The 12031-nt window shown below is 42.8% G+C and overlaps 1 protein-coding gene across 1 annotated transcript; it reads right to left on the bottom strand.

The window, feature by feature from the left end:
- Positions 1 to 1778: 1778 nt before the first annotated feature.
- Positions 1779 to 11768, bottom strand: ATP6V0E1 (ATPase H+ transporting V0 subunit e1). The gene is made up of 4 exons (XM_058848864.1): positions 11621 to 11768; positions 9948 to 9995; positions 4872 to 4998; positions 1779 to 2296 (listed from the first exon to the last, which is right to left on the bottom strand). The coding sequence occupies exons 1-3, from the start codon at positions 11722 to 11724 to the stop codon at positions 4905 to 4907; spliced, it is 246 nt and encodes an 81-aa protein (XP_058704847.1). The 5' UTR covers positions 11725 to 11768; the 3' UTR covers positions 1779 to 2296; positions 4872 to 4904.
- Positions 11769 to 12031: the final 263 nt, after the last annotated feature.

The following is a 12031-nucleotide window of genomic DNA, read 5'->3' as shown; positions in this document are numbered from 1 at the left end:
AGTCTTCACAACTTGACTAAAGAGGCAGTTTCCTTCACCTTCCTCATATTTTTTACCCAAAGATCTTTCAGGTTTTCCATTTCAAGCACAAACTTCTTTCTTTTATACTTGAACATTCTGCATTCTCTTCTGCTGTCAGAAAACGGAGGGATCCGTGATAAATGCTCTGGTACCTGCATTGCTTGTTAAACACCAGTGGCTGAATCCCTCTGTTCTCATTTCCTGCAGTCATGCAAAAAAAAAGAAATTATCCCAAGCAGTGTGAATTCCTGGCACACATGGAGCAGACCATTCCCCAACCTCCATGGAACATCCAGCAGAACAGACACAAAACATGATTCTTTCAGCTTCTTCAGTCATGCTACCACCTGGCATCTGCTTCAGAGGAAATATAAACCACTCTGGAAAAGGGAAATGTCTTCCTGGGAAGCATCTAGGTGAAAATTGCTCTATGGCTTCTTTGTCCTGCCTTGGAATAGCTCTTTCCATTAAATTCAGCACCAGTGAGACACCCCATGGGAACTCTGTTTTACTTCCCTCCTCCAGAGCAAGCGAGAGCTTAGAACCTAAAATAGAAAGCTTGTTAAAGACAGTGGTAACACAATAAACAGCACTGTTTGTCACTGAGTGTTTTCTTGTGTCCTCTTCTTAGGCTAAATACGACAAGAAGAGCAATATATTTTAAAATCTCAAATCTGTCAATGAGATCTTCAAGTATTTCTCTCCCTCTCCTCATACAATGTCAACATATTTTATTCTCCATACACATCAAAAATTAAACAACAACCTTACGTTTTCATATGATCACCTGGTTTCAATTTTCCTAGGAATTATTTGGTCCAGACTGCGTAACATGACGATGTACAACATCTTGCATGGTAAAATACAGCTCTTAGAAGGTAACATGACAAAAAAAAATCTGCTATTCCAGTCCCAACAGCTGCTATATTTATTTGTAATAATCAGCACGTTCTTCCTTCTTTTGCAATTCACACTGTCCAGTTTTGGATCACTGAAAGTTGCATGTCAGAATCTTGGAATTTCCTGTGTAGTTACGAGTGCTGTCCCACTGAATAAGTTAATGGTGCTATCCAAGAGGGAAAAGCAAAGAAAATATTAACCATTCTATTATGTCCTTGTGCATGACAATAAATAATAACTGCAATTTATCTGGACAAGAGGTGAGGAAGCATTCAGGAAGCAGCATGTATATCCTCTGAAGCTGCTCCTCAGCAAACAACTGACCAGATCCATCCCCAATCCCACGGACTCAGCTGACACTGAGGAGCCTCAGGAACCTCTTGTCTACGTTGCCATGTGCTTTCCCAGGTCAGCAATTCCACATTGACACAAGGGTCAGGTCAGTAGAAAATAACTGGAATGCTTGCTGTTCAATTCAAGCCATTTGCTCCTATAAATACCCTCCAAATGTTCCAGGGATTAAATCAGCCTCCTGTCAAAATCACTGTAAAGGCTTTGTCAAAATTAACCACGTTACCTTTGCTACTCCAAGTCTCCCTCAGAGAATGGGAAATTCCTGGAAAAGAGGCTCTCAAGCCAAGCATTTGCTTATTCCTGCACCTTTCAGCAATTTTAGATTGCAAATTTAATCCTATTATAGATCTACCCCAGAGGTCTCCATACAGGCAACAATCCCCCATCTATTCCTACTATTTAACTTCATTACAATTCATTACATCATCTAAATATCCTCAGCTCAACTCCAAGATTCCAATTAAACCCGCAGAAAAGTAACAGTTAAACATGGCACAAGAACATTTTGTATCAAGCAGAGGATTAGTTTTATTTCCAGGCATGAGAAATTTAAGGCCAGATTTCTCAAGAATACAATTCATTTGAAAAAAAACATAAAATAAAATAAAGAATTGCCATCAGCACGTGATATCACTGTTTCTCCTCTCCTCACACAGTTTATTGCACACATTTGTGTCCAGTGCAAACAGAACAGGGGTGAACAGCAAAATGACAGACGAGCTACGACCTGCAAATATAAAGTGTCATTACAGATAAAATGAACAGGAAATGAGATTCCATGACCCGTAAAAATAGAAATTTTCATCACATCTGGAGTTAACAGTCGAAAATTGACAGTACCAAAGAGGAGTATAAATTGCATTAGGCACTCTGTTAAATGGAATAGTAGGAAAAAACACAGAGCTTTGAAGAAGCCACTTGAAGAACATTAGAAAGGTTAAGGCATTACTGCAGGCTTCGTATCCAACCAGCTACGGAAAGGGCACCTTTGGGTCAGTGGAGTTTTTCATCTCTTCTTCACCTGCAAAGCAAGAGGCAACTTCATTATTCCCTTCCACAGAGACACGTTGATAATTAAAGGCCTGGCTGTTAACCACAGCTATTTCCATTCCACCACTGCACTGAGCAATGGTCAAGAACTGGAGATAATTCATCTGTGTGGATGTTTTCTTAGCAGTTTCATTTCTGAAGTTACTGCAAGTAGTTTTAGTTACATTCTAAGCTGGTAGAACAACTATTTTCCTCAAATGTTTTCACTGCTGTAACAACACCCAGCGAGCTGGATGACAGCCCTTCTCCACTCGCACAAAGTTCCTGCTCTGAGAACACAGACTGTGAATTCACCAAGCTAAGGAGAAAAGGCAGTGTTGGAGCACACTTTGGAGGAGTCCACAGCCTGGATTCACCACGGCTACAGAGCTCTGTGTGCTCTCACAGCTGCCATCCAGGCCATTAACTCAGTGATCTATCAACTGAATTGCTATAAAATCATCCCTTGGATGGGAGGGAGACTGCCAGAAAACACAGAGCAAACTTGTGGAATTTGGCACAGATCAATCAAGCCAGCATATGCAGAGTTCCTCAGCAGAACACGAGGAGCTCACTGGAGCATTTTCAGGCTGCTCAGTTGGTAAAGTAAAATAAGTTTGCTTTAATCATCCTTATTTTTAAAGATCTTTCCACTTTGGGAGTTAGCACTTCATTCTCTTTGCATTTTCCATACTAATCCACCCAAACCTCAACTGAAAGGAACAGGAGGCAGAAACAAGTATAGTACGTGTCCCCTGAATGCTGGAAAAGCACATCTCAAAATCCAGAAATAACTGGTTGCTACACTGATGGGAATCCATGCAGTGTCAGAGAGATATCGCAGCTCTTATCAGATGGAATCTCACTCCCAGCTCCTGCCTAGGCACAAACTCCACAAGAGCAAGGACAGGACATGGAACACATCAACCCTGCAACAACACTCAAACAACACTCGAGTGGTGTGACCTGTGACAATGCATTTCAAGCAACAAAGAACAGATATTTGAGGATTATTATATGCTTTTACTTCTCTAAACCTTTTTTTTTTTTTTTTTTCCAGAGACAACAACCTTAATTTTACTCCAAAATCAAGCCAATAAAATCAGATGAAAGGTTAAAACAAACTCCTTCATGTAACACAACAACATGTGCTATGCAGGGCTGAAATGCTTCATTAATGAGTTCAAAATGACAGCTCCTCAGAAACTCTGCAGTCATCCTCAAACACACAAGTTCTCCCTCTTCCTTGGTACAAATTTAACTCCAGTTCTCTGGAAAATCCTTCTGAAATGGAGGGGAAAGGCCTGATTCTGTTAGCAGGAGTCCAGAGGTTGTCTCTCCTCCTGCCTGTCCTTGCTGGTTTCAACACACAGACTGTGAAGCCAAATTTTTATGTCCAGATAACTCCAATTTCAGATCCCAGGCAACTGAATCATCCTATGGGATTCAGGGATCTTTGTGCCCATTACCAAAACACACTGTTCTCTGTTTTAGCTAACTAATTATATGTTAGCACCCAAGCAGTGAAAATGCTCCTAGGAAATTCTGCTTGACTGACTTTGCTAATTACAGGCCTGGAGTTGAAGCAGGGCCAAGTCTACCTTTAGTTTCTGCTTGGTGCTTAAAAGGAGCTGCAGACACACACACAGGCCCAGTCTGACAACATCCCAATTCACAATAAGCATTCTCTGAAACTGGGGAGCAGATGTCCAGGACACTTCACAGAAAGCATTTAACAGAGCTATAACATCAATTGTCACTGCCTGCTGCACTGAACTGAGACTGTGTGGTGCAAGGACAAAAAAAAAATGTGTTTAATTATTCAGTTACCAGCTTAAAAACTATAATCATGGCTGCTTGTTTCCACATTTCCTTCATTTGAACCTTCAATTCCAAATGCTGCCCTCCTGGACAAGCCCAACAGCATTAAGGTACTTTTAGTACAATACTTTATTTTTGCTGGCCCTGTCAAAAAGCCCAGGAACTGCAAGAACCACATTCCAGCAGCACTGCCCAGATAGCAACCACCAGGTTCACCTGGGATTAAAGCTGCACACAGGCTGTCATTAAAAACAAAATAAAGCATCAAGCTGTGAGCTCAGGAGATAAAGAACATTCTAATGGCAGCTCCCAGTCCAACTTCCCAGATGAATGAGGGCAATGCTGTGTTGCCTTGGAAATCAGGACAGGTCTTAGATTAAATGGTAGCAGGCTTGAGGAGAGGTTTAACAATTGCTAAAGATTAGGAAATCCACTTATGTTAGCTATTAAAAAACACCCCAGTCCAATTATATTTTTTTTTAAGTAATGTTTTGTTCTCCTTACAAACCCCTGAACACAGCACCACACGCCAGGATAGAAAGAAAAATAACTGCCAATAATTCAGTTCAAGCTTTTCACGTATCCAGTCAAGACTAACATCCAAAATGTTTTGTTGCAGCCTACAGAAAGACAGATTTCTCCTACAAAAGAGCTACAGTAGTTGGAGCACACTGCTCACATTACTATTCAATGTCTCCTTAAGCTTTAACACAACCAAATATATCAATAAATCTGATCATACTCACCTGTCAATGAACTGCAGCACAGCACACACATCCTTAAGGCCAGTGATATTTAAGATACCAGATTGTTTCATTGCTTAACTGCGGCCCAAAGAGAGGGTTGAGTTGAGCCAGAATTGCAATCAGCCAACTGCAAGACAACCCCCCAACCCAACAGAGACAAATCAGCCAAATGACAACTTGTGACAACAGAAAGGTTGTCCAAACACCAGGACTATCAAAGAAAAGGCTATTTCAGGAAGGTTTAGGTTCAAATAAAAATTCTACTCATACACAAGGACCAGCCACCAAAGTTATGGCACCAAATCACTCTGCAAGTGAAATAGATTGTCCTGTTCAACTGAAAGCAACACAAAACCACCTGACAGCATTGCCCTCACACCTCTCTTTTGACAGGAAAGTGTTTTGAGACACATGAAACCCGGGTATTTGGAGACTCAGAAGATGGAAACATGAAAGAGACAGACCTTTTTTCAGTGCCTTTGAAGCATCCCTTAAACAACAACTTCTGAGAAACATCCTCTCTGTCATTTGCTTCTCAGTGCACGACAACCTGCCCTTGTAGACATGGTATATTTTTCAGAGACTTAACAAAAGTGAATTTAAACGTGGCACAGAGGTCAAGAAACAAGGACCTGAAGCAAAAGGGTACAAAAGCGTACAAAGAAGACAAAAAATCACCCCATAAGAACCCAAATATGACACAAATCCCAGCACAGCAGCCTTGTCACTGGAGCAGAGCACAAACTAACACTGCAGAAGCCATGGCCAGAACTGAGAACAAGAGGAATGCAGTTTGTGGAAAATATCCAGGAAAGCTAAACAGAAATAAATATTCCACTGTTAAAAGATGTATTTGCTTTGTAAACGTTACAAGAGTCAGAAAAAGCAATGGATGCTTCCATGGATTTAAATCTATGTTAAATACTAACTATATAAACACATTTAGTGAACACACTGGCTCATCTGTCTGCTATTTCTAGAATGCTTTGTAAGGAGGAGAAAAAGCAGAGCAGCTTTGTAATGGGAGCTGCCACAAATGTATCAGAGTGCTTAGGCAGTCATGGAAAATTCCACACAAACCTTGATGCTCTGACCAGCAAACCAAGTGCAGGTCGGCTGCAAAATGCCTGCAACAGCCATGGGCAAAAGATATGGGTCAGACTTAAAGAAAACACATCAATCCTCTTCAAATTTACCAATATCTCTTGGCAATGCCCCTTTCAGTTTTGCACGGGGTAGGACTCCAGCTAAAACAAGGAGCTGAGCCTGCAGCAGTCCATCAGTCACACAAGCCTTGGAACACGTAGCAGGCTCTACAAAGGAATTAAAACATCAGCAAGACACCACTGAGAGCAGCCAAAAACCTTTAGGTTGACACGTTTCTACTTTGTTGTCCAAAGCAGTGACAACAATGCATTTTGAGACCATGGTGTTAAATCTACTTAAGGGAAAAACGAATCAGCTCTTAAAAATGATCACGGAATTTCTTCTGTGAGGGTTAATTTTTCAGATCCAACAGACAGATCCAAAGAGCACTGTGCCATCTGCCTCCAGCATCCTGAAGTAACACAAGTGGGAGGAGGGTAGAACACTAAAAGCCTGTTAAAGCACATTATTCCTTTTGTCACTGCAGAGCAGGAAGGAACTCCACGCACGAATCTCTCACCTCTTGCTGCTTCCCGAGCTCAGGCCCAGCATGGCTGTGAATTAAATGAGCTGGGAGCACATTCAGAATCTCAACCTATGTAACCAGGCTTTGGGAAAAGCAGCGTGGAGGTTTCAAAAGGCATTTGTTGGGGCCGTGCTGGATACCCGAGCTCGGAGCCAGGGTGGCATTAGGGCAGCAGCACATTCCTCCTCCCTGCTCTGCGAGGGCTGAGGAATTTAAAGCAGTTGTTAGGCTGAAACTGCCTTGCATTCAAGGTTAGTCGTGAAAAAGCTTTTCCCATGTTTTGCTTAAGTGATGCTGCTTTATACGATAATCCAGTGTGACAACAAAATGCAGCGTCCCGAGTAGAACAAAGCTCTGTATCCAAGATGCAATATTCCAGAGCTGCTAAAAGCAGGTACGGCATTCGAGCCACCCACAGGTCCTTAAATTCTACCAGATCCCTCTTAGAACAGTTACTGTTAATTATCCAGCTCAGACAAGGAAATTAAAGTCCCTTCTGCTGTACCAGAGAGATTTTTTAAAAGGTCTTCCCACCACAACTGCCATCTGTCTGCGCTCGCGTTACAAATGAAGGTCCTGCTATCTCTGTTTAAATGTCAATTTGGGCATCCATATTTCAATCCTGTTAGAATCAGCAGCAAATAATATCATTTTCCAAGCACCCTGTCCTCTGTTAGGACATGATGACACTGCTCAGGAACTGCTTTGTGCACAGCAAAATAGATTTAGACTCTGATAGTACCTCACAATATGGTGTAACCTCTAATTTCTGCAGCAGTAACTCCTGAGACTTTGCCTAAGATTTTATGAGGTTCCTGGGAATGGGTTATTCTTCAAAAAGCTGCTGGGGTACAGGATCTGTACACAAATTAGATGCAAACATCTTCCACAGAACAACCAAATGAATCCCATGTAATCAATACGGTTATTCAAAATGATGACCGTTAAATCGAAATACAGATGAAACAGCTTTAAGATGAAATCTGACTAACTTCAAATCCAGTTCAGTGGTGTTTAATGAAGAGAGGAAATTGGTTTTTTCCCTATTTTCTACTGGAAAGGTAACTCAAAGATATGAAAGCAGGTCTAGCAGAGACAGAACAGCTGTACAGAGCAGCACAGAACAGCACCAGCCACCTGGCTAAGGACACGCAAATACCCAGCACTGCAGGAATTATTTGAATTCTAACATATTCAATGAGGAGCCCTCAGGAAAAAATTCTTTTGGCTTCCTTCAAGACTGGTATGAAAAATTAATCTCTTTCTTTAATCACCCAAAATTAAGGTCTTAAATGTTTTCAGTGACTCCTCCCCGAAAAGGGAAGGATACAAGAACAATAAATGTGTTTAAATAAAACAGAGGGAAAAAGGCTGGACCAGATCTTCTGAGGGAGGTCCTTTCCAACCAAGGCTATTCTACAGTTTTATACAGAATAAATGAACAAATAAAAAAAGAAAACCTGTGATGAGGCAAGTTCTATCTTGCAACATGAGGAGAAAAATCTGCTTTTTGTTGCATAAGCAGACACTACAAATGCAATTTATGTGTTGAGAGTTGAAAACATTCTGAGATTTTGCTTTTTTTTTTTTTTTTTTCAAGGTATAACTGGAGAAAGCCAAAGGAAATTCAGAAGACAAGTTAAGAGCCCACAAAATTACCAAAGAACCGCTGGACATGCAAGAGCAGTTTATAAAACATGTTAATGACAGTAGGCTTTATAATGGATCTGTTTAGATAAAATAATCAACTAAACCTACAAGTCAAATAGCACCGTACATTTGAAGAGTTCATAGAATTCAGCCAAAATTTGAGTAATTCTACAACAAATACATTTCACATCGTAATCCAGAGGATGCTGCAGTGCCACATGGCCTCTACTTCAAGGAGAACTCTCCCTCAAAGATTAAAGACACCAAACCCTAAACTTCCAGGGTTTTAGAAGAGTGGGACATTATTTCTGAAGAAAAAAAACCCAAGTGAGAACTTTAAATTTAAACAAAAGCAAAGCAAAGCTCAACTCTCCTCCTAATTAAAACCCATCCAACTTACTGTAACATAAATGCAACAATCCAGTAAGAATCACCAAAAAAATTGCCCTTTCTCAGCCAAACATTTGGGATCTGTTATGAGACTGGGCTGCTACAAACTTCATGTGCAGGGCAAGGAGACCTTCACAGCACCGAGATGCCCAAAATTCAATCCCAAATTCAAGCTGCTTGCACAAATTCTCAAATTTCTATATCCACTCAGCAAAACTTCAATTTAAAAACTTCTGTGGATGCAAAACAGACCAAGTTTGCTGGACTTTTACAGTTGAGCAAGAGTGAATTCTTAGGAGTTCACATATCAAATACTCTGAATAGAAATAACTTTTCTAGAGTCTGACCTGATATTAACCCTGAATATCACACTATTAACCTGAACCAAACCTGGATAAGTTGTACCACAATCCAGCCCAACAGGCCTCTCCAGGAATATGTCAACACTGAGCTGCATTTCTCTAAATATTCATTTTAAATTCCTCTGAATAGCAAAAATAATGCCTAAATAGTTCAAAAAAGTAAAAAATCCAATCAGGTTCAAATGGAACTCCAAATAGTATTTTTTATAACAAGTTAACCCTTAAGATCAAACCAGACATTTACCACTTTAATCTCCATAACAAATTCTTTCCAAGTTATTTCTGCACAGCAGATTTGTTTTTTTTTTTATAAGATCAGTCTCTAGTGTCTTTAAAAAGAGAGAAAAACACAAGCAAGCTTTGTCTTGCAGCCTCCAGCTACAGCTGGCTTAAATCCTGATTAAAAAAAAACATTATATGAAGAGCTCTCAACAAGTCACTTTGTTATTGCTACTAAATCTCCTACAGAAAGGAGGCAGCCTCAAAATACACTGTGCATTTCAACAGAAATGATCTTAATATATCAAAGTCTCACTAAAAAGAACCACCATGCAGCAGCCTTTCCACCCACCACCCTACCAGATTTTGAGAATATATTCAAGGAATGGAAAAGAAAAACTGTTCAGTGGGTTTGAATTAGTATTACCTTAGAATTAAATATAAAGTGGAAAGGAAAAAGGCAAAAAAAAGCCTAAGATTCAGGAAAATCTTAGAATTGGACAAGTATCATCATACTTGTGAGCAAATGAGGCAGGAACTGGAGAGGAAGAATAGCAAGTCCAGTCAGAGGACAACAAGAGGGATTCAGGTTCTCTTTAATTCACTATTTTCCAATGGCAAAATTTCTTCAGCACACAGAATTCCAAGAGCTGTCACAGAATGTGTCTAAATCTCTGTGACACATTCAAAAAGCTTCTAATTGTTCTGAGGCTATAAAAAAGGAACTTGTGATTACAACAGGAGTGGGCCTTGCTTAAGAGGCAGGACATTATTTGTACTTACAACAGGTAGCAGCAAACAGCACAGGTCACCAGCATGGTGTTGATAACTCTGCCAAGAGGAAGGAGAAATGTGATCAGGTGTGGTGTTGTGACTGTCCACAAGATCGACAGGGAAACCCCCCCCAGCAAACAAGGACAAGTTTAACTTTGATCATATGAAAGATGACTCAACATCAGTGTTCTGGCTTCTTCCAGCTGAGTAAACTGCAGAGGCTCAGATCTGCAGGACTGACACAGCTCTGCCAAGCACTTTACAGCTGGATTTAACAAAATCACTGTGAACAGCTGCAAAATGTGATGCAGTGTCCTTTACATTAGTGAACCACTGAGGCTGGATGCACACAGCAAACACGGTCTCCCCTTGCAGACTTAAGGAAAATTTTAGTGTCAAATTGTCACTTTTAATTTTATATAATGATTGAGGGATTTACAAACTGAATACAAAATAAAACCTCAAAGCTGTAGTGTAAAATTTTCTTGGTGAAACACAACTGTGTCAGAAACCACCGGAAAGCTGAAAAGAAGGAAGAACCAAGCTCTTAAAATTGAAAATGGCAAAACTGCAGCTACGCACACACAGATGGGTTTGAAATGGGAGGAAAGGAAATGAGATTTTCTAACAGTGATTTCTGCAGCTCATGGAACACACTGGCAAAGTGGAGTGGATTTTTCTTTTTAAATTATAAAAAGGCATTTCCATCTATATATTTCCTCCCCCAACTCATGGTAGGTCAGTAACTTCTGTTGGCGAGGCACAGAATTCCTACACTCCCAGGCCTGCAAGCCATTTTTCCAAGGTATTTCTGAGGACAGGCACGTTTCCAGGCATAAAACACACACCAGGTTTGAAAGTGAGGCAGGAAATATCAGAGCTGGAGGAATACTGAGGGTTTAGATAAAGAACTGAGAGAAAAGGCAATTGGTACCTGTGGAGTAGAGGGAGTATCAGAGAGAGGAAGAGAGATTAAGAAGCCATTATCTCCTAGAGAAAAGAGAAAGACAAAAACTTGTCTGTTTTTAATCTGAGCAGCCACAACCACTGTAGGAAAAACCTCAGTTTAGAAGCCCTGCTGTTGTCCTCAGCTACAAGGGCACCAGCACACATTTAACCCAGAAATCCACTACTGCAGCCTTTCCAGTCTCACCCAGTGTGAAACCAGAGGACGGTGGAATAAGTTAGGAAAGGTCAAGTAAGGAAAGAAAGAGGAAGTTGTTACTCAAATACCGCCTGACAATGAACCACCTTGACACAGGACGTTCTGTCTGCAGAGGTTTCACAGAACGGTTTGGGTTGGAAAAGATCTCAAACCTCATCTCGTTCCACCCCCTGCCATGGCAGGGACACCTTCCGCTATCCCAGGCTGCTCCGAGCCCCATCCAACCTGGCCTTGGGCACTTCCAGGGATCCAGGGGCAGCCACAGCTTCTCTGGGTCCCCAGGGGCTCCGGGGGCACCGTCCGGCCCTGGCAGCCCCGGACGGGAGCAGGGGGACGGCCCAGGCCGGTCCGTGCTGCGCCAGCGCTGCGCCGGGAGCCCGCGGGGCTGCGGCGGCGCCGGGCCCGGGCAACCTCGGGGCGCCTCAGGGCTCCGGGGCCGCCTCCGCCAGGGCCTCCCCCCACCGCCGCGGGGACGGAAGGGAAGGTGGCCGGTGCCCGCCGCCCCCCGGTCACTCACCCGCGGTTCGGCCCCTTGGGTACGAGCCAGGGCAGGACGCCGCCGACCACCCCCCAGAACACGCTCATGACGATGATGGGCACCGCGAGGCCGCCGTACGCCATGGCCGCGCTCCGAGGGGCGAGGGGGCGGGGCCTCCCGCCACGCCCCTCACCGCGCCCGCCAATCAGCGCCCTCTACGTCACCGGGGCAGCGGGAGCGCGCGGTGCGAGGGCCATGGGGCCGCGGGAGCGCGCGGTGCGCGTGCAATGGGATCGGGCCCGGTGGGATCGGGGCTGCTGTGGGATCGGGACTGCTGTGGGATCGGGATTGCTGTGGGATGGGGATTGCTGTGGGATCGGGATTGCTGTGGGATCGGGATTGCTGTGGGATCGGGATTGCTGTGGGATCGGGAGTGCTGTGGGATCGGGA

The sequence above is a fragment of the Poecile atricapillus genome, chromosome 13 (genome assembly GCF_030490865.1).
Source record: "Poecile atricapillus isolate bPoeAtr1 chromosome 13, bPoeAtr1.hap1, whole genome shotgun sequence".
NCBI classification, from domain to species: domain Eukaryota; kingdom Metazoa; phylum Chordata; class Aves; order Passeriformes; family Paridae; genus Poecile; species Poecile atricapillus.
Note: the sequence above shows the minus strand (reverse complement) of the source record. Positions and strands in the feature narration are given on the sequence as shown.

Coding starts and splice junctions, on each gene's coding strand:
- ATP6V0E1 (XM_058848864.1), bottom strand. CDS start 11,724: ATGGCGTACGGCGGCCTCGCGGTGCCCATCATCGTCATGAGCGTGTTC. Junction 9,996..11,620: donor CCCAAGGGGCCGAACCGCGG/GTGAGTGACCGG, acceptor TCCTCTTGGCAG/AGTTATCAACACCATGCTGG. Junction 4,999..9,947: donor GCTGTTTGCTGCTACCTGTT/GTAAGTACAAAT, acceptor GTTGTCTTGCAG/TTGGCTGATTGCAATTCTGG.